The 23,940-nt window shown below is 35.0% G+C and overlaps 1 protein-coding gene across 3 annotated transcripts in view; it reads left to right on the top strand.

The window, feature by feature from the left end:
* SPATA16 (spermatogenesis associated 16) overlaps positions 1-23,940 on the top strand; it is a 221,512-nt gene that overhangs the window by 149,986 nt on the left and 47,586 nt on the right. For all 3 annotated transcript variants that reach the window (XM_032842387.1, XM_032842388.1, XM_032842389.1), the window contains one exon: positions 19,999-20,146. In XM_032842387.1, coding sequence (XP_032698278.1) covers positions 19,999-20,146 — 148 coding nt within the window. The remainder of the gene's footprint in view (positions 1-19,998; positions 20,147-23,940) is intronic.

The following is a 23,940-nucleotide window of genomic DNA, read 5'->3' as shown; positions in this document are numbered from 1 at the left end:
ATATGAGCTATAGATATAATAAAGGAAGAAGACTTTTTATTAAAGGATTTCGGAAGCTCCTGGAAAGAAGTGGGAAAGGAGTTGAATCTCAAGGATTAGATACAACATTCAGCAAGCTTGGCATATAATAGGTCTCAAATGAATGTTTGATTTAATTTATTCATTCACTAAACAAATAACATTGAGTACTTACTGTGTTTTCTACATTGAACTAAGAAAAGATAGATCCATTGTTGGTGCAACTGGTTAAGATATACTGTAAATAATTTTTTCCTGTTTCCTTTAGCTTTCAAAGAACACTAATATCCCCATTTTTTTTTTACCTCAAAATAGGAAAATAATCTCCACTTACCAATACATGCATGTTTGTTATGCAAAAAGGAGGAAAACAAATACTATTATTTAATTATTCTGTATTAATAAAAAATAAGAAAAACATATTTCTCTTTGTATTTTCTTTTTCTCTTTATTGTTTAATTATTTCTTTAATCCCCATCACCTATTTAACCAACTCCCCCACCCACCTCCCTTCTGATAGCCATCAGTTTATTCTCTATAGCTGAGTATGGTTTGCCTCTCTCTTTCTCTCTTTTTTTCTCCTTTGCATGTTTGTTTTGTTTCTTGAATTCCACATATAAGTAAAATCATATGGTGTTTATCTTTCTTTGAATAACTTATTTCACTTTTTATTATATTCTGTAGTTCCACCCATGTCATTGCAAATGACAAAATTTTATTCTCTTTACGGCTGAATAATGTTCTGTTGTGTACATGTATCACCTCTTCTTTATCCATTCATCACTCAGTGGACACTTGGGCTGCTTGCATAATTTTGCTATTGTAGATAATGTTGCTATAAACATCAGGGTCCATGTATCCTTTAAATCAGTATTTTTGTATTCTTTGGGTAGTAAATATCTAGTAGTGTGATTATTGGATCATAGCCTTATTTTATTTTTAACTTTTTGAGGAACCTCCATACTGTTTTCTACAGTGGCTACACCAGTTTGCATTCCCACCAACAGTGCAAAAGGTTTCCCCTTCTTCCACATTCTTGCCCACACCTTTTGCTTCTTTTCTTGGGTTGTTGATTTTAGCCATTCTGACAGGTGTGAGGTGATAGCTCACTGCGGTTTTGATTTGCATTTTCCTGACAATAAGTGATGTTGAGCATCTTTTCATATATCTGTTGGCCATCTGTATGTCTTCTTTGGAAAAATGTCTATTCGTGTCTTCTGCCCATTTTTAATTGGATTATTCATTTTTGGGGTGTTGAGTTTTTCTTTTCCTCTTTTAATTTGAAGCAACTTGGCATATTGGAGAAGAGCCCTTGTTTGGAAGTCGGATCTGATTCAGTCCAAGTTCTAAGACCAAATAGTTATCTAACCTAAGGCAAATTAGTTTCTAGAGGAACTTCAATTAGAAAATAAGAGATGACTAGCAGAAAGTGTTTGAGAAGGTCTATTCTTGAAAATCATTTTAGCACTGAAATCTAATATTTTAAGCATATCTGAAAATGTCACACATATTAAGATAAAAAGAAGTAACCTAATTAGAAATTTCATCCTTCAGATAAATTCCATAAACTAAACCCCTCAACATTAGCACACCACACCCTTCTCACCAGTTACATACTTCCTTATGCGAGCCTGCCTCTCCCTGATCTTAATTTAAATGTATATATCTTCTTCCTTACACTTTATTCTGTCCTAAATCAAAAGGGGCTTTTGGAGATTGCCAAACACTGATGCTCCACCACCCAATCTACCATGACAACTGAATTTAAGAATGTTGAATTTATGAATGCCCCCAAACATCACAGACTAGAAACTGTATCTGCATATACATTTATAGACCTCCGTTAAGGCTTAGACAGGAGGCTATTTTCACTACCTTTGTAAGTGATGAAGTTTCTGTATATCTTCCTTTCAATCACATAAAATACCTATCCCTCTGGTTAGTCAGTCTTCTTAGAGGTCTTAAATAAGAAATGGAAAATTGGGGTATGTAAAAATTTGAGAGCCAGTCTACACCTACTCTCACAAATTGTTGGTTTACAAATTCTTGGATACAAAAGAACAGACCTTTACTTTAGTGAGCTCAAGAACGCTTTTCAATTGTATTAGGAACAGTTTTCATATCATCAGTCCAGCAAGAAAAAAAGGCCTAAAGCTCTGCACTACATGACAGCTCACACTGGAATATATCACTCTGAATAAAAGTGTTTGCACAAGTTATGCTATAATAACATCACCTCTTCAGAGCTAGAAAGGGTTGGAAATAACTTGTCACAACTGTACTTGCATGCATGCTTCTGAAACCTGATACCCAGTCTTCTATTATCAGCCACTTTCCTTTTCTCAAATACCTTGAAACCCCATCACAATTCTGAGCTAATCAACAAAATGGAAAATTCCTGGTCATGCTGAAAATTAACTATTTTGTAGCAGTGGCCACTATGTATTTATACATTGCTCCTAAAGTAATAATATTATTTCAAAAAGATTTTAACAGTAAACTGTAGTCCACCTCTTAAGCCCCCTGCCCCTTTAGATCCAGGGCTAGACTTAATAGCATCAGGAAACAAACATGACTTCCATTTCACTTTCCCTTTCCTGGTTTCCCACCTTCGCTTTCAGCCATGCTGTCAGTGACATGGATTGTCTGGTATGTGGCTTTCTCTCCTACAGTGTGAGGAACAGAGCCAACTCCAGTCTGCACTGCAAAATGGAGTGAGAAAAGGGGTTAACAGCTAATTTTGCTGCAGAAGTCCCACAAAACAAGTACAGAGGAGCCCCACTAAACAGGGGCAAGCTGCCTGATCAGCTCATTCTTCACCTTAATTATTCTTTTTTAAATCTCTTTCTTTCTTTTTTGAGTCACAAACCCCTCTGAGACTCTGATTCCATTTATGAGCATCCACCTAGAAACAATTCTCATAAACATATACACAAAAAAATGTGTCTGCTATGTATCTCATTGCATTGGAACTCCCACACATAGAATATGGAGAATTACAGTTTTATCACTCTTTGGAAAAGGTTATGCAATTTTTCTGGAATAAGAAGTTGAAATATATTAGACATCACATCAATGTCGATGTTTCATTTTAATAACAATAAGAGATACAACCTTGATTAACAAAGTATCTAATAATAAATGGAATCAGAGCACCTATAGCTCACAAGATCTCATATGGATAGGCAGGCATCAACAATAACCAAAATTCATATTACATCATTTCCTTTGTCCTCAGGTCAATGAGATTATCTTTGTTAAGTCTATAAAGTCAAAGTTATCTATGTTAGCAGTTTGTTTCAATTTTAAAGCCATCTGAACAAAAAGTGACCCCCATAAGACATAAAGCCATTTGCCAAGTGTCTGTTGATTTTTGTCCCTAAAAACTCTCAAGACTTTGTCAGTCTCACCTCCAGTATTAGAAAATTTATAGTTATTTATGACAATAACAATTGTTATTTATGACAATAACAATTGTTATTGTCATAAATAACAATATAACAGCCACCTCATTTAGAGTAGCAGCTTGACCAAAAAGAAAAAAAAAAAAAAAAAAACAAAGAAAGAAAGAAAGGAAGGAAAAAAGCTCATAGTTTTTCAGCAGCATCTCTAATAGTAAATTCCGCATTTTAATCAAAAGACTTGCTTCACTTATGTGACTAAGATATCAGCCATTATAAAGCTAGTCCTGGAATGAACTTCTCACTATCAATCTGTTCTAAGAAGGAGTTTTCTTTTCTCTTAAAAAATTTTCAAGAATTAATCAAACTAAATCACTTCTAAATTTCTTCTCTGAACTGCCAACAAACTTCTCTATTAAGAAAGAGCCTCATGGTGTGTTCTTATATCTTGACAAAGATCTACTGAAAAGGCACTGATTTGAGCTCTTGGCTCTGAAGAAGTTGAAGACTTTCACAGCAATTGAAAGACCTCTTTTGGGGGTTGTTGGAGGGGCTGTTGACACCAATATGAGCCCCTGTAGAAAGCCTGACATGTGGAGCATCTTTCCTTAGTGAAGCAGCAAAGGCTGAGGCAGTGCCAACTTCACAGATCCTCCATCTGTGCAGAGAATACCAAGACTTCCCATCCAATTCAACTTGTACTTGGCATTGAATGTTCACCATCTTAAAGATATCAATGGCCTAAATGGTTTCCAAAGAGGGTTCACCAGCAAGAAATTTTTCTTTGGTGAAATTAGTCACTCTCAAAGGACAAAATCAGGAACTGGCTGCACTGAGATGCAAAAGATTTTCCCCAGCCATATGCTTGAGGAAGATAATGCACAGTCTGTAGGCTCTAAAGCCCTTCCATGGTGTTCAGGGGTTCAACAGAACAACAGGTTAAGTCTCTTGTGTACTCCTTTTCTTTGCAACAGCCCTTTTTCTTCTTGTATTTGGCCTAACAGAAGACATTTATTGCTTCCAAAACTCAAAGCAAAAAATAATACCCAGACTGTTCGTGTCATATAGTTCCTCCTTAAACTACACTATAGTCATTCAAGCTTGAAACATTTCCAACCCAGTATGTGCAGACTACTCTTAAATTAGTGGGTACTTTTCTTTTTTTATTTTCAAATTATATTTGTCATTCATACTCATTCAGGAAATATTTATTGATCACTCACTAAATATTTATTTAGTGACTCTATGGCAATACGTTACGTGTTAGAAATACAGCAGTGAACAAAATAGACCTTGTCCTGTCTTCAAGAAACTTATTCTAGCACAAAATATTTATTAAGAAGAAAAACAGCGGTTACGTAACTTAGACATCATTTCTTCTTAATCTGTTTTTCTTCTACAGTAATATCAAAGTGCATTGCATATAGCGATTCAATATACATTTATTAAATTCAGTTAACCAAACATACTATTTTACATGAAACTCAAACCAATAATGTCAAGAATATTTTGGAATAGTTTTTTATTTGTTATTTAAAAATTCTGTGCTTATATAAATTCATTAAGTATTTCTGTGTGGGTGTGTATGTGTGTGTTTAAGTTCACAAATGTGTAAAACTTTGTGCTTTAGTTTGGGATTTATCAGAGTATGTGGAGAAGGTTGCCAATTTCCAATAGTCCCTTTTGTCGCATTGGTTTCTGTGCTCATGGATGTCTCCATGCAAATCAGAGCATCTTATTTATTAGCTTCTTCTTTCAAACATAGCAATCAAGACAGCAGTAAGCTAATGGGTTTATCTGCCCTAACCAGAGAATGATACAGGATAACTTAACACTGACTGTTATTTGGTCCCTTATACCAATAATGGAGACTAACTTTTTCACTCCAGTTCTTTGTTTTTCTTCCCAATATTGCAAAATTATACCAATTTTAATCATTTACATGGTACAGATTTATGATATCTCAACCTCAAGAGTAAAAATAAAATCTTCAACATGAAATTTCAGGCAAAATAAGGTCAAAGAACCAGAACATTTTTTATTATCCTTAACAAAACACCTACATATTCTGGAGAAGGAAAATGTGTTCTCTCTAAAGATTTGCTTCCATGTGAAAAATGTTTCCACAGAGAGGAACCAAATAAAAATGTCATATGAGCATTTCTCCTAATGGCCTTTGTTTATAGTCTATTTATTTATTTATTTATTTATTTGGCCCCATCAGGCATGCAGTTTATAAAATATTTGGACAAAAGTGTCTGAAAGTAACCCAAACTTTATTGTAACTAGTTTAGGTATAATTTAAGAAGCACCAAACTCACTCACCTAAAAATATTTTTCCTATCAACTGTCATGTGTCGCACTTAAATTCCCACCATTTGGCACTGAATATCTTGTCAACCCCATATCATATGCCAAAGAAATTTTATCTGTAAGTGTTTAACTCATTAATGGGTGACTCAGCACAATTAGGGAAATTATTTTGAGACTTCTTAGTACATTTGGAAACATGAAAGCAGAATCCTGAAGGAACAGGATCAAAGGAAGGGTAAGCCCTGATAAGGAAAGGTGACAGAATGTTCTGAGTATAGGAAATGTAGGCTGAGCAGAAGAACTCTAGGAAGGCAATGGATATATGTGTTTAACTCAGAAAGGAAAGAAAGCAAAAGAAAACAGACACCATAGAGCAGTAGAAAGAAGTCAGGTCTAAGATTCACAAGCTACACCTTCTAGTTCTAATGCTGGAATTCGGTTTTGGAAAAGTCACTTCATTTCTATACTAGTTAGCCACTGCTACAATACTGCTATGTAATAAATCACTCCTAAACTCAGTGGCTTATCATAATAGTAAGCAGGTTGGCTTATCGGTCATTTTTTGGCCAATCTTGGCTGGTCTTGGATGAACTTGGCGAGGCTTAGCTCCAAGCTGCAGAGAAGCCCAAGAATGATCCATAGGTCTCTCATTCTCCTTTGACCAATGGCTACCTGACGTCTGTTCTTCTTATGGCAAAGTGCAGAACTCTAAGAGAGAAAGCAAAATTATATAAGCACATTTCAAGCCTCTGTTAGACCATGCTTGTTAACTTAACATCCCATTAGCCAAAGGAAGCCATATATGGTCAAGGCCCAGGGCAAGGGGTAAAATTCTTCTGTTCACTGCAATGCCATGACAAAGGCATGGTTATGATACTGTTATAGAGAAGGGGAAAACTGAGACCAGCAACACAACGTGCTAGTTTACCACACCTGTTCTGGACTTTAGTTTCTACTGCTGTATGATGAAAAAGTCGGCTCAGGTCAGTGGTTCTCAAACACCTGTCTAGTTACCAACTGCATCAAAATCATTAGGGAAAATTTTTTAAATATTACATTGCCAGAGTTGGGTGAGGTTCTAAAAGCTGTCTTTATCCCTACCCCCCAACTAGGTGATTCTGATGCACAACCCTGAGCCTGGTCTTTAAGGCCATCTATAATTTTTTAAGTTCATGACCAGCTTAGTCTACCATAGAGTTTATCTAGCACTTTGCTAAATACAAAGTTACCGTGTGAGAGTACCTGCACAGGAAGAAACCCTAAGCCCCAGATTTTCCCTCAGTCCTTCTATATAGAAGTCTCTAGTAAATGAGGTAGCCTATACTTCCTCTTTTTAAAGGTTAACTGCTCTCCTCTTCTTACCATGATGTAACTCGGATTTTCCTGCCCACCTCCTATGCCCAAAGCAAATTCTTTGGCTGTCTCAGGATTCCTTCCTACATTCAGTTTTACATCTAGACAATAATGGGCATTGTAGTTGTTTTTAGTCACTTGCCTACAAAGAGATTTGTCCACTAAGCTAGGCAATATTAAGATTCTCATTTTATGAATCCTCATATTTTTCAGTTAGAAGACAGGCTCAAGAGGAAGTGTCCAAATTGAGATGAGAGGTAAAAGAGAGCTTCCTTTCCTGGGTCTTGGAAAAGATAAATGTAGAAATGAATTTCTCATCTAATTATTCATTCCTGTTTATATATTCTTTAATGATATGTTTCCATGGTTACCAGCGTTGTTAAATGCTGCCTGTGTTTCACTTTGCTTTGATGCTATTTGAGGTAGTATGCCGGTAGGAGAGTTTCACTTTTAAATGAAAGATGTAATTGAGGCATGTATTTGATCTAAGGTTGAGTGTTCCTGTGAAGAAGATAGTGACCGTGACATTATTTTCTGTTTGTATAGTTTAGTGTAGTTGTTCCACTGATGTTCTGTGAGTGTCCCAGGCATTCAGAAGGAAGGAAGGAAGAAAGGAAAGGAGCGGGGTAGGGAGAAAGAGAGGGAGGGGTTGAGGAAAGAATCTGAGCCATACACATACTGAATTCATGTGTACATTTCAGTACTGTTACATATATTTAGTGACATTGATTTGATCAGACTGTCAAGTAGGTGAGGTTGCTTTTTACGTGCCCCATCCCTCTCTTCTCCCAATGCTGTCCCTGTTCCTCACCCTACCTATACAAGCCAAGAGCCACAGCCTTCTTTCAAAAATGTGTCATATATTCAGTTACCTCACCTCAGTATCAATCTGCATCAGAGTCCCACCTTGTCAGAGGCTATCTGCTTTTGAAGCCCTAATTGCCACTGAGAAATACATGGCTTTATCCCCTGCTAAAACAATGCCAGGCATCCAGAGCATGTAAGAATTTGGGGGCAGGGCCATGCAGGGGGACAGCATATGTCACTTGTATATCAGCCCCCTATCTGCTAGTTGATAATTCAAGCTCATTAGAAAAGAACAGCATCACATCGAACAAGAAAAGTAATCCTCAGCCACTCCTAAGAAATATTTACTTAGTACTCATCTTCAGAAATATGTATATATATACACAATTTTTAATGGTGTCTATTGTAGAAATATCAATAGATTATGGAGGAAACTCACACTATTTTAATAGTCAGCTTTTCCTTTTCTCTTTTTCCCTCTTAAAAAGGTTTTTGGGTTTCTGACAGTTCTTAGTGGAGAAAGAAGTAACCTCTAAATTTCTTTTCATTTTCTCTCATTTGAGAATGATATGGGTTTCATAGAGTTAAGGCAGTTCAGGCCTTCTTTTACTTGAACAAATTTAGGGATAGCAATTTGGTTCCCAAGAGTCCTGCGTTATTTTGCTGGGTTGTCATGAGGTTATTTTGTTTACTTAGAGACTTTGCCTTCTAGTTTAAATTTGAGAACATGTTGATTCTTTCTTTGTTCGATTTATATCTAAGAATCAAAAATTGTTATGATCCAAACCAAATTTAGAGATTTTTATAGTTATCTTTTATATTTCCTGTAGATTTTTATGGGTTATTGATTTACTAGCTTGCAGAGAAATTGAGGTCACTTTTTTTAGCAGTTGGAGATGCAGAATAACTATTCCATGAAATCATGAAATTTTTTAAGCTGTGTGCACCCAAGTATAAGATAACCTGTAAAGCTCAAAGCTTTTAATGTTTTTATTTCTATTCGGCCATCTTTTTGATGGCATTGCACACCAATTAAAAATGATTTCTCCTCTTTTCTTGAATTCACATGATTCTCATTTTCTCACTAATTTTTGAAGACATATTGTACCTATACTATAGTTTCCAACTGAATCGTTTGTTTTTTCTTTATTTTTCATATTTTCTAATCTCCCTTCTAGATAATGAGGCCCCAGCATTTTAAATGTCTGTCTTCAACAAGTGGCATGATTTACTTTTTTTTTTTTTTTTAGGATCCTAAAGTAATGTTAAACTGACCTATTTCTATCCAAGACAGCAAAAGTGCTATTTTATATAATGCAGTCTAAACCAGGAGTCAACAGCTTATGAGGGACAACAACAACCCCCAGAAAACCTTGGGAGGGCTATTTCAAGCCCAAACCTAAAGAGATGGAAAACACCATAATTAGCAGGGCAAGTCTTCATTTTCTTTCTCCTTCATCTTTGGGGTTGGCCTGCTTTAGCATTTATGTATAAGACACAAATTAGAGCTAAAACTAGAGACTGGATACATATATAACTTGGAAGTATAGTGGCAGGTCTCTTAAAGATAGCACTTCATTTCATTTCATCTAATATCTCTTGAAGTTATAGTTTGCTGTTGTCATACTATGTGTATGTGTGTGTGTATAAGAAATATTTGTATATATATTTGACAGGTCCATCACACTTTTCACAGATGCAATTATGCCACTTCTGATACCTCTTGATGATGAAAAGTTGCATATAGAAAGATACCTGCCCCATAGTAGCATCTTCCTGCAGTCTCTTACCTCCTAAAAAATAAAAGTCCTCGAGGAGGGAATGACAGCCTGAAAGAGATTAATTGCAGACAAATGAGAGAAATAAGGAAAAAGAAGAAGAGCTGTCTGGTTGATGAGGCAAAGCTGAAACTTGATAGAAAAAAGAAATTATGGGGCTGTAGGAGTATACCAAAGACAAACTTTGAGTAATAGACTATAGGACTATAAAGACATTTTTTTGACATAGCACACAGTCCCTTTTATTGGATCCCCAGGTAAACCATCATCCTCCTTGGTTCTGCATACCATCGGGGCCATGGAGCTTCCAAAATGAATAGTTCCCTCATTGGAAGGCTCTATTAGAACATTTTTCCTACTGCTAAGGATTTCACTTCCGCCCTCCAAAGCTTTTTGGAAACTATAAACCTCATTTGTGAGACTGCACACCATAAATGGATCAGAGATGGAGGCTCTGACTGAGACAGAAGTGATTTGAATCCCAGCTCTGTCACAAAGTAACAATACGAACTACTGCATATTGTATCATCTAAAGACTGAGTTTTCTTTATAATGACATAATGCCTGTTTTCCAGTGTTGCCCTGACAAGTAATGAGAATAATATATCTACAACACTTAGCCAATACCCAGAAACCCTCACTTAATTGATAAATGAGTGTTACAGATTTATCAGTGAATTAAATAACATCTACAATAGTAGGTTGCTCTCTGATGACAGAAAGTTAGTCCCTGCAACTTACTTCTTGTCTCTAAATCAAACATACTTGGATTCTTTCAACTTCCCCAAAATATAGTTTTTCGAGGGCATCCTAGACTTTTCCACTCAAAGGCATCTTGTGTAGTAGCCTAAGAGATAAAATAAATGCTTGGTGGAAAAAAAAGTACACATCTAGGAACCAGGTTGCTAGATTCTTGTCCCAACTCTGCCATTAATCAGCTTTGAGCACCAGCAAGCCCAATCTAAAACTACCAGTCAAGAAATACAATCAGAAAACAATATACAGTTAGGGAAAGGAATATCTACCTTCATATAATTAAACTAAGTATAGAGAAGAAATGCACAATGACAAAAAAGGGTCCCAAACTGTGTTGACATTTACCACTGAACACAGAGGCTAAAGCCCATTTGTAATACCCATTTTTACTTATGAAATAATTACAGGTAATGTAGCTATTTATTCCTGTGATACCTTTTGGTGATTCATTGTAAGTCATCAAGAATAAAAGCTCTGTGGCATTCTGAAGAGTCTGGAGGCTGCTGAAACCCACACTTGTAACTCTGAGTTTCTATCAGCTGGTATTTCTCTAATGTGCAATCAGAAAATTATTCAAGGTCTTTAGAACAAGAATGTACTTTAAATTCTATTTATAAATTATATGTGCTTTGCCATTAAATAAGCTAGACCAACCCAAGCACATTATTATTTAAGTTGCCGTATCAAGAAGGCTTTCATTTAATTTTTGTAAATGTTTCTCTTTGAGACAGGCATGCTTATTGATAGCATTCCTTAAGTCAAATGAGGGGCTGGTGGGCAAAACAGTCTTATTGTGGCCAGTGGGAGTGAAGGAGGAATATTCTGTTTTGTGTTAGAGTTATGATTATGAAGAAGATCTTGGCCCACTTTTGGTTTGCTCTGGTTTATTTGTATCTCTGTTAGAGTTAGAGTCAAGTTCTTACTGTCTTTGAAGACAGGAATAAGATAGTCGTGGAAAAAGAGAAAAGAAAGTAAAATTTGATCTTATACTTCTAGGAATTTACAATCTAACTAGGGGGATGAAAAGTCACTGAGTGGAAGAGAAAGCATTGGTTTAGGAGAGACTTGCACTCTTGTCCTGCTTCCTTCTCTCATTTTGTGTGATCTGAGTTAAGTCATCAGAACTTAGCAAGTCTAAGTTTCCTTGGTTATGAAGTTGAGTGATTTAAAAATAATCTTAGATTCCTTTAATCTCTTTAGTTCTATGCTAAAGGGATGCAGAAATAAAATTTTGTTACCAAATATGATTAAAAATTAATACAGATTAAATTTTAGGCATCAAATACTGAAGTAATTCAACTACTGAAAGCATCATATATAATCAAAACCTTAACTCTAATCCTAACCAGACTGGATAGTAGACAGGAGTATACACACACACCCACGCCCCAACACACAACAGATATATGGTTATATATGCATATATATGTGTGTATGTTAAAATTCTATAGCATTCACATACAATGCAAAACTAAAGTAAAATTAAATGCCTTAGAACTTGAAATGATATTTATTGTGGCAATTTTTAAACAGGATGGATTGCAAAGTAGAGAATTCATAACAGCTATATAAAAATTTGCTTACCTTGGTACAAGTAACCTGTTCATACAATCTTTGGTCATTACCACATACTGCAAATAAAAATTTAAATATTTTGATTTAAACTGCACAAAGACATAACTTTCACATCACTGGACTGATAAATGTAATGGCAAAGCTGCCAAATATTCTCTTACATTAGAAAATACAGAACTCACATTGAAGGTTGTTTAATAAAAGAACTCCCATAAATCCAAGGTAATATTTCAACATTAAAATGTTGATCATCAAGGCAGTGGCAAACAATCAATTATTACATATTTTATTCTGACATACCATTATATTAATAAAGTTATTATGAAAATGTCAATCTTGTCTATTGCATAAGTGATACAGTGAATAGGTTTATGGGGAAATCTCAAGGTAAGACATTTTGCTCTTTAGGTAAATTTGCTCTTTAAGTTAATTCCGAATTTCAGGAAAATTGGAATGTTTCAAATTGAACCCATATATATTCAAAGGATTGAATTTGAAAATTATTGGTCACAAAAATGTTCTTTTTCCATTTTCTAAAAAATTCTAGTCATCATTCAAAATTACTTCATTATTAACGTAATAGTAAAGAACCATATTAGCCACTAAAGACTAAAGATTCCCATCTCAATTATTTATAGCTTGCAAGTAGAGCCCTGCTTCCTGTGCGTTTAATGCTAACTCTGAAAATAATATAATCATAATATTCATTCACTAGTAATACCTACTTAGATGAACTTTATGAGGATTAAAGGAAATAGGATATAAAAAAGCATCTCTCACACTATAAATGAAGTAATGTTATCTCTTAAAATACCATGTTTTTTGTCTACATTTTAAATAATACATAAAGCTTAGTAGAAAAAAACAGATTATGAAAGACATTCAAATTTTCTTTTATTATTGTTTGTGAATTAGGATAGACTAACTGCTACAACATTTCAGTAATTTAAAACGATAAAGTCATTTTTTTCACGCGTGCTGTAGTTCAGTATGAGTGTTCCTGATTGGTTCTCCTAAAAATCAGCAATAGTGAGAACCCATAGTTCCTCTACCATGTAGTTTCATCTTCCTCCATGTCCTGAGAGTCCTCTCTCTTTAGGAAGCTGATAAGGAAAATGGAGGATCATATGAGGCAGAGTTTTATGGGCCAGGCCTAGAAAGAGTATCATTCCCACTTAGGTTCCACTGATGCACACAGAGCCACATGGCTACACTTAACTGCAAAGAGGTCTGGAAAATGCCAACTCTGTGCCCAGGACACATATACATAATATATGTGCCAAAATTCTATAGCACTCACATATACTACAAAACTAAATTAAATTAAACAATTTAGAATTTAAACTGATGTTTATTATGACTGTTTTTAAACAGGAGAGTAAAACCCCGGAGGTAAAACAGTAATTTTTTTTTAAGGTTTTATTTATTTATTTGACAGAGAGAGATCACAGTAGACAGAGGCAGGCAGAGAGAGAGAGAGGGAAGCAGGCTCCCTGCTGAGCAGAGAGCCCAATTCGGGTTTCGATCCCAGGACCCTGAGATCATGACCTGAGCTGAAGGCAGAGGCTTAACCCACTGAGCCACCCAGGCGTCCCTAAAACAGTAATTTTTGAAGAGAAAGTGAAATATCATATTTGAAACCCTAATTCTAAATTCTATAAAATTAAAAAGCTGTTCATCCTGAGAAAAGTCACTTAAGCCCCTTCAAGTCACTTAATTCATCTTCAATTCAGTGAACTAGGTTGGAAAATTCCCAAGGTTCCTTCCAGATATAATCTTATAAGTAAAGCAATTTATTGTAATTATGGTCAACCCTGATGTTGGAAGCGTTAAAGGAATAATTTGATAATAATATAAAATAATTTGATCACATTTTCTAATTAGAACTAACAAGATTTCTGTTACTAAACAACTATCACTGGACACATAGTTAAAAGGTTGCAGTTTGTCTGAATCCTCCAGCAAAAAATATTGGGGAAAATTTTTCATAATCCCTTCATCCTGAAATGTTTGTTGTTTATAGTTTCTGCCAGATTTGTCCTAGGTACCCTGAGTGATTTTTAAAAATTTACCAGGAAGTAGCAACCTTCTTGGATTTATAAGAGGGAGCAAATTTTGTTTCTTTTTTGCTAGTCATCTTTTCCCTCTAGTTTGATGATTTTTCCTTTACTCTTGATGGAGTACCTCTCTTTCCCTGTCTCCCCCATCATGTCCCTTGTTACAAAATTATCTTGGGCAAATTGATTTCTGAGGTAGTAAATGGCTCTTTTTGTTTAGCTAAAGCACAAGGAGAAATTATTATAAGTTACTGTTTGTAGAGGAAATGAGCTGCTCACATTCATTCTTGGTTTATGTAACTATAAGCTTTAAAACTTGATAAATGTGAGGCCTAACAATAGAGAGTTATTAGAAGCCCCAAATGTAGACACCTAATTTCGAAGCTTTTTTTATATGTAGCAACAGAGAAAGCATAATTAACAGCAATGTAAACTTACCAATAGGACATGTGGACTGACTGTTTTCCCTATTCTATGTACACGTGTAACGTGTATTGGCACCAGAGAAACTCACACATTGGGAAAAAATAACTCAGTTGCAGAAAATTTTTGTCAAATTAAAAAGTATCATTTGAAATTTACCTTTACTTTTAGTACAGCTTACTTTTTTAAAGTTTTTATTTATATCCCAGTAAGTTCACATAGAATGCAGTATTAGTTCAAGTGTACTATATAGTGATCTAACAATTCAATCATTACCCAGTGCTCATCACAAGTGCAGTCTTTAATCCCCATCACCTATTTAACCCATCCGTCCCATCTACCTCCCTTCTGGGAACCATCAGTTTGTTCTCTATAGTTAGGAGTCTGTTTCTTGGTTTTCCTCTCTCTTTCTTTTTCTTTTTTTTTTCCTTTGCTAGTTTGTTTTGTTTCTTAAATTCCACGTATGAGTGAATTGTTTTTCTCTGACTTATTTCCGCTTAGCATAATACTCTCTAGCTCCATCCATGTTATTGCAAATGGCAAGATGTCATTCTTTTTTATGGTGGAATAAGATTCCATTGTATACCACCTCTTCTTGATCCATTCATCAGTCAGTGGACACTTGGGCTGCTTCCATAATTTGGCTATTATTGATAATGCTGCTATAAATATCAGGGTGCATGTGTCCCTTTGAATCAGTATTTTTTATTCTTTGCATAATTACCTAGTAGGGTGATTGCTGGATTGTAGGATAGTTCTATTTTTAATTTTTTGAGGAATCTCCATACTATTTTCCATAATGGTTGCACCAGTTTGCATTCCCACCACCAGCACAAGAAGGTTCCACTTGCTCCACATCCTCACCAATGCTTATTGTTTCTTGTGTTGTTGATTTCAGATGCTGATTTCATTCTGACAGTTGTGAGGTGTATCTCATTGTAGTTTTGATTTGCACTTCCCTGATGATGAGTGATGTTGAGCGTCTTTTCATGTGTCTGTTGGTCATCTATATGTCTTCTTTGTAGAAATGCCTATTCATGTCTTTTGCCCATTTTTAATTGGATTATTTGGTTTTTGTGTAGTGAGTTGTATTGATTCTTTATATATTTTGGGTACTAACCCTTTACCAGATATGTCATTTGCAAATATCTTCTCCCATTCCATAGGTTGCCTTTAAGTTTTGTTGATTGTTTCCTTCACTGTACAGAAGCTTTTTATCTTGATGAAGTCCCAATCATTGATTTTTGTTTTTGTTTCCCTTGCCTCAGGAGACCTATCTAGAAGTTGTTCTATAGCCCATGTCAGAAAGATTACTACCTGTGCCCTCTAGAAGGAGCTTTATGTCTTCAGTTCCCACATTTAGGTCTTTAATCCATGTTGAGTTTATTTTTGTGTATGGGGTAAGAAAGTGGTCCAGTTTTGTTTTGTTGCCATCCAGTTTTCTCAACACTGTTTGTTGAAGAAATTATCTTTTTCCCATTTGGATATTCTTTCCTCCTTTGTCAAAGATTAATCGACCATATAACTATATCTGGGTTTTCGGTCTTATTCCATTGATCTATGAGTCTATTTTTATGCAAGTACCATACAGTTTTAATTACTACCACTTTGCAATATAACTTGAAATCTGGACTGTGATACCTCCAGTTCTGTTTTTCTTTTCCAAGATTGCTTTGGCTATTTGAGTTCTTTTATGGTTCCACAGAAATTTTCTTTGTTCTATGTCTGTGAAGAATGCCATTGATATTTTGATAGGAATTGTATTAAATATGTAGATTGCTTTGGGAAGTACAGACATTTTAACAATATTTGTTCCTCTAATCCACAAGCATGGAATATCTTTCCATTTTTTTGTGCCATCTTCAATTTCTTTTACCAGTGTCTTATTGTTTTTAGAGTACAGGTCTTTGACCTCTTTGGTTAGGTTTATTCCCTGGTATCTTATTATTTTTGGTGTAATTGTAAACAGTCTTGATTTCTTAGTTTCTCTTTCTGCTGCTTCATTATTAGTGTGTAGAAATGCAACAGATTTCTTAGTACAGCTTTTTACAAACTGCAATTCCTCACCTGGTCTCTTCCTCTGTTTATGTTCAAATCAAGGAAAATCTTTCAGTGATGATAAAAAATAGATTACAATCTGTATTTTAATAGCTATGATTATTACAAAATATTCTAGTGTTTAAAATTCCTTAAGTGTAATTTTTCAATTTGCAGATATTAAACTCTTCATGAAAAACAAGCCAACCCTATATTACTAAATTATTACCATCACGAAACAAAAACCTGATATTTTGGTGTCTAACCCAAACAGTCAGAAATTCTCTTTATTTTAGTAAAGCTAATTTTTTTCTAGTTATTTCACTGAGTCATTCAATAATGCAGCAGAAATGTTACTTATATACTTATAAATTCTCTATATATAGACATACATATACATATAATATATACTCTATTTCTTTACAAGAACAAAGAGAGAAGGCAATGCCGTAAGATTGTCTATCTGTAGAAGAACAAAAAACATTAGTACATTAAAACTCAACAAGGATCTGTCAGGATCTGGTGAAAGAGTAATCTGTATTCTCATTCTACTCTATGTTACAGCATTTCTCCTTGGGGTTATAATGATGGCCTTTGGGAAAATATCTCTATGGAGAATTCAGTTCTTATTCTTACATACACATTTATGCCCACTCACCCACTTCCTTACCCATCTTCAACATGGAGGGCAGAAGCCACAAAAAAGATCCCATTTCTACTGGCTCTGATTAGGGAGAAAGGGAAACAAACCATGCTCCAGCACATACTCTCCTACTGAGTGGAGAGCCCTGTGAAACCCTAAATACAATGCATTGAGCATCAAGCCAAGAGTACAGTGCCTTAAACATCAAGCTGCCACACAAAAACTACGCTTCTGCCACTTGCAAAAAAGCTGGTACAGGCTCTTGGGCAGGAATCTTAGTGTCACTGCTGTGCGATGGCTTAGCAAAGTTACCCTGCCAGCAGTCACTTAAGCTGCCAGCAGTTGGAAAAGAAATGGTATGGAGAGAGTGTTTTCTTCTATTCTGGCCTAACTGGGAAACTATTAATGTCTCTCTGGAAACAAACCAAAGGATTAAATAATTTCATTAATGTTTTTTGATCCAGAATTTAAGGCAAAACAGCCTTCATTAAGATATTTAGAGAGACTGTCAGAAAAGCTATTTGAGAGTTCAGAAGTATTATAAACTGAATTGTGTCTGCCCAAAATTCATATGCTGAAGTCCTAGGGTGCTATAGATTGTCATTGTATTGCAAATAGGGTATTTAAAGTGGTAATTAAGTTCAAATAAGGTCTTTAGGTGGGTCTTAATCCAATACTACTGATGAGGAGGAGATTACAATACAAAAATACACAGAGGAAAAAAAAAAAACAAAACACAATGTAAAGACACAAGGAGAAGCTACAGAGCCATCTACAAGCCCAGGAGAGAGGCCTAAGAAGAAATCAACCTTGCAGATAAACACCCTGAACTCAGACTTCTAGCCTCTGGAACTATGAGAAAATAAATTTTCATCCTTTAAGGCACCCAGTCCGTGATACTTCAGTATAGCAACTCTGCAAACTAATACAGGAACAGTTTGCAAAAGGTAGAAAAGTCAGATTGTGACCTTCAGAGTGTGAGGTCTAAAAGAGCTTCCCTCTTCAGCATATCCTCCACACTCATCTAGGTATGACTACTTACATTTTTGGTCTGGACAGGCCATCCCCTGTTTGGTTCCAGGAGTGAACATACTAAAACCCCAAACTGGAAAAATTATTCTCCTACTTAGTATAAAGGATCTTTATTTTTGCTGGAGGACCAGAACCTGGTGCCTAAACACCATGTTTGAGTTCTCAATCCACATCTGAATTCCAGACCTTGTTAGCCTTCCAAAGCTGGCAACCAGGCCTCCGCACCCAGGTCCTGTTGGACGTTCGTAATCCATTGCTATCTCCACTGAGTGCTGGCTCTGGGTTTGGAATCAAGAGTTCTATTCTTTGTTCCCCCCCTGCCAGTTCCTCAAACCTGGAAAGGGCAATGTTGTGGGCAATTTTAATTCTTTCATTCAGCCATTCAGAAATTTGCCTCACAACAACTTTAAAATGTAAATTAGAAAGTTTACATAATTTTCTAATGAAAGTCTCAGAGAAAGAAGGATGCTTTGTATCCAGAAGATGCTTACAAAGCTGCTCTTTTACAATATATAGATGATCAGAAGAGGCCATTTGATGTCACTGAGAAATGGATTAGGCAGTGAACAAGTTAAATTAGGTTTCTCGGTTTAAAATCGTCTCCTTGGTATGTGCTATGGTGAGTGCTGTGAAGTGTGTAAACCTGGAGATTCACAGACCTGTACCCCTGGGGAAAAAATAAATATATGTTTATAAAAAAATAAATAAATAAATAAAAAATAAATAAAATTAAAAAAAAAAAGTCAGAAACAGTAAAAAAAAAAAAATAAATAAAATCGTCTCCTTATTGCTCTTAATATCAATCAGAAACTTGTTTACAAAATGCTAATGCTGCTAATAATATAAATTGCTATTTATTAAATGGTTTTTCTTTTGTTGGAAAGTTCAAATCTATTATTTTTCCTTAAGGTTATTGGCACTCTTAGTAGTCACTGAAAAAAAATTCCTATAAATAAATATGAATTTTTATAATATGCCTTTATGCCATTTTCAGAAAAATGAGATAACTATGGAAATTTCTGCTTTTTATTCAATGTTTAAGCCTCATTAGAAGGAAAAGTAGGAAAGGAGTAAATTCCTTTTAAAACTCCACAGAACTTTCTTTTTGGTCTGTTTCAAACAGTAATGGACCTAGTTAAAACAGGAAGCTCAGGATGATGGCAGGCTTTATCAAGAAATGTACATGAGCAAAGAAAATTTAAAGAAATTCTTAAATAGCCAAATCCATCTCAAGTGGCTCTTATGATCTGGAGGGAAGGGAAGCTTTAGTGGGAGGAAGTTGAGAAGGTTTTTCTTATTCCAAAGGCTTTCCCCTGTGTTGGATGAAGGAGAAAAAAAAAAAAAATACTTTGTCTAGTTTGTTGTGTTATTTATAGAAAATACTTAGTTCTAGATATTTCAATTGGTTTTTTAAAGTACAAATTGCTCATCAATGTCTGTTCAGGAGTAAGATAATTATTTTTAAAAAGTAGGATAATTATGTTAGACTTAAGAATTTGATTTTTAAAATCAAGTGAAAGATGACACCTTGGAAAATAGAATTTTTATTTTTATCTTAAAGCATGCTCTGTGTAGAGGTGCTTGTTTACAAACTTTCCTCATTTAATTGGTTTTCTTAATATGAAATAGTATTTCCAGAACTAATTAAAATTTTATTCTAATGAATATTCAGAACCAAAATATGTTATCTTTGCAGTACAGTATATAGATTTTTAAATCATCCATAAAGGTAATTATATTTTTTTACATTCGTGAAGAGTCATATATTGTTACTGATGCCAAATGGGTTGTTTGCTTCCTCTCAGGCCATGATTGAAGAAGCCATCACCAGAGCAGAATCTTTCTCAGTTATGTATACACCATTTGCAACAAAAATCAGAGCTGATAAAATAGAGAAAGTAAGAGAGGTTTTCACAAAAACTCATCCTGCATATGTGGAATATATCTATACAGGTAATATTCAAGATATCAGCTGATATTTCATTTCTTTTAAAACAAATACAGGGCCATTTCTGGTTTATTTGTTTATTATTCTAGTTTTAGGAGTACATTGTTGGTTTTTTTTTTTTTCATTTTAATGTATTTTTTTCATCATTGTAAGCGTACTTTTTAATCCCCATCACCTACTTCCCCCATATTCCACTTCCCACCTTCCCTCTGGTAACCATCACTTTGTTTTCCATAATTAAGAGTATGTTTCATTGCTTGCTTCTCTTTTTTTTCCTTTGTTCATTTGTTTCTTAAATTACACATAGGAATGAAATCATATGGAATTTATCTTTCTCTGACTGACTTATTTTGCTTAGCATTAAACTCTCTAGCTTTACCCAGGTTGTTGCAAATGGCAATATTTCATTCTTTTTTATAGTTGAAATATATATTATATATATATATATATATGATCATTGCTTTATCCATTCATCAGTCAGTGGACACTTGGGCTGCTTCCATAGTTTGGCTATTGTAAATAATGCTGCAATAAACATTGGGATGCATGTATCCCTTGACTTCGTGCTTTTGTATTCTTTGTGTAAATACCCAGTAGTGTTATTCCTGGATTATAAGGTGATTCTATTTTTAATTTTTGAGGCGCCTATGTACTATTTTCCACAATGGTTGCACCAGTTTGCCTTCTCACCAACAGTGCAAGAGGTTCTGCTTTCCAACACTTATTGTTTCTTGTATTCTTGATTTCAGCCATTCTGACAGGAGTGAGATGATATCTCATTGTAGTTTTGATTTGCATTTCCCTGATGATGAGTGATGTTGAGTATCTTTTCATGTGTCTGTTGGTCATCTATATGTCTTCTTTGTAGAAATGCCTATTCATGTCTTTTGCCCATTTTTAATTGGATTATTTGTTTTTTGTGTAGTGAGTTGTATTGATTCTTTATATATTTTGGATACTAACCCTTTGCCAGATATGTCATTTGCAAATATCTTCTCCCATTCCATAGGTTACCTTTAAGTTTTGTTGATGGTTTCCTTCACTGTACAGAAGACTTATCTTGATGAAGTCCCAATCATTGATTTTTGCTTTTGTTTCCCTCACCTCAGGAGACCTATCTAGAAGAAGTTGCTATAGCCCATGCCAAAAGATTACTGCCTGTGCCCTCTAGAAGGAGCTTTATGTCTTCAGTTCTCACATTTAGGTCTTTAATCCATGTTGAGTTTATTTTTGTGTATGGGGTAAGAAAGTGGTCCAGTTTTATTTTGTTGCCGTCCAGTTTTCTCAACACTGTTTGTTGAAGAAATTATCTTTTTCTCATTTGGATATTCTTCCCTCCTTTGTCAAAGATTAATCGACCATATAACTATAGTTTCATATCTGGGTTTTCGGTCTTATTCCATTGATCTATGAGTCTATTTTTATGCAAGTACCATACAGTTTTAATTACTACCACTTTGCAATATAACTTGAAATCTGGACTGTGATACCTCCAGTTCTGTTTTTCTTTTCCAAGATTGCTTTGGCTATTTGAGTTCTTTTATGGTTCCATACAAATTTTAGGATTGTTTAGGGATACATTCTTTTAATCTGATGAATTGAAATGGGAAGTTATTTTAAGGTTTAAAGTAGAACTAGTACTCTAGGTCTAGCACAATATTCCTTATGCTATGATGTTTCTATACTTTAAAAGAAGAGGTAGAGACACCTGCATGGCTCAGTCCGTTGAGCATCCAACTCTTGATTTCAGCTCAGGTCATGCTCTCAGGGTCCATGGATGGACCCCTACAATGGGTTCCAGACTCAGCGTAGAGTATGCTTGAGAGTCTCTCTCCATCTCCCTATGCCCCTCCCCCACTCACGCACTCTTTTTCTCTCTAAAATAAATAAATTAATCTTTTCAAAAATAAGTAAAAGGAGAGGTAAATTCTAGAAACTCTAAGATTTTTATTTTTTTAACATTTGTTTATTTATTTTATAGAGGAAGAGTGCAGGGGGAAGGGTGGAAGGAGAGGGAGAGAAGCAGATTCCCTGCTGAGCGGGAAGCCTGATGCAGGGCTAAATCTCACAACCCTGAGATTATGACCTGAGGTGAAATCAAGAGTTAGATTCTTAACCGATTGAGCTAACCAGGAACTCCATAAACTCTAAAATTTTTTAAAATGAAGGAATAACCTGTAGTAAAATGCTACCTTTCCCCATATTCCTCATCAGTAAACTAGAGGATTATAGTATTTTCCAGAAGATGAAATTTTTCCAATGCTTCCTTTTTCTACTTTCCCTCTTCCATCTATCTCACACTTCAAACTTCCCTCTTTCCTTATGTTCTTGGATCACTGATATCCAAATAAGATCTGGTTGCTCAAGTATACATAGAGGACACAACACTGGTATTCTCCCTTTTTCCTCTTTTTGTCTTTGGAAGACACTGGCTTTTATTCATTCATTCAAAAATCATTTTTAATATCTACTATGTGCCAACCATTATTCTGAATTAAGACAAAGACAAAGCCACTCAATGGCTACCATGGTAAGGAAAATCTCTACATGCACATACCTAATATCACATCTTCCTGTGAAGAGCCCTTCATTCCTTATTTTCATGGTTTTGAGACCAAGTCACTGATTTATATGATTAATAATGTACTCTGTTAGTGATAGCTTTAAAGTGCCAGGTATTGTGGAGTAAGGGGATTCTCATTTTGAAACAAGAAAACAGCAACCAGAGAAAACAAATAGCTTTTCCAAAGATGCATAGCAAATCAGTGGTGGCAGGCGTTGGATTTGAACCCATGTCCTTGCTATTGAGCTGTACCATTTCCATCTGATAAGAGCAGAGGTGTGAGAAAAGCATTAAATTTAGGTCCTACATAGCCCTTATTTTTCACCATAATGTCTCAAGCTCTTTAGAGGAATTGTATTACATAAACATAAATAGTGATGATTGAATACTGAATCTCTAAAGAACAATGAGAATTTAAAAGCAAGGTGAGGGAAGAGAAGAAACCATAATGTATGCTATAAAGACCATTGATGCTGATTTACTCTGAGCATTTTGTAAGGAAGTGGATAAGAATGTTTCAGAACTCACATTTTTTGCTAATTGTTATAAAACATTATTTGTTATGGATATATTAAGAGTTTTTGGGGGGAGTAGCCTTAATAGCAAACAAGAGTCATGTCTATCTAGTGTCATGAAAATGAGTTAGATTCAACTATTTCCATATCTATTCTTGGTTCCATTGGTAATGAAGAGAAATTCATTGAAGATATCACCTGTTTGACAATTCTTCTACTGGTAGAATGAGTTTAGTTATATTTAACTTACTTTACAAAGAAGTCATGAAGATAATTAATATTTTGGAAGCACTGTTGCCACTCAGAGTTTAAAAACAATAATAACTTTAATGAGCCAGATTCATGTCTCATGTAACTCTATCAAACCTGTTATCAAGATGAATTGTGATCTATTGGCAAGACGATTTATGCTAAAGGATCTTATATGTTGGAAAAGAAGATAATAATAAGTTACTAATGATTGTTCCTGTTATTTTATAATTACTAATTGCTGGAGTATGACAGTGCTATATAAGGAAACTAGAGAGGAAAGACACAGCTTCTGGAGGGAAAAGCGGAGGTAGAGAAGATAGTCTAGAATTTTAAATTTCATTGGGATTGGTTAGGTGCTTCCCCTGTAGAACCTGTACTTTAGGTGACCAACGCTATTGCACTGATGACACTACTTGACTGGTACAAATCAGGGAAGGATCTTCCCCAAAGTCATTGTTGTAATGGTAGT

Source organism: Lontra canadensis, unplaced genomic scaffold (assembly GCF_010015895.1).
Source record: "Lontra canadensis isolate GAN:19392208 unplaced genomic scaffold, GSC_riverotter_1.0 scaffold129, whole genome shotgun sequence".
Lineage (NCBI taxonomy): Eukaryota > Metazoa > Chordata > Mammalia > Carnivora > Mustelidae > Lontra > Lontra canadensis.
This window is presented reverse-complemented; position numbering and strand designations above follow the sequence as displayed.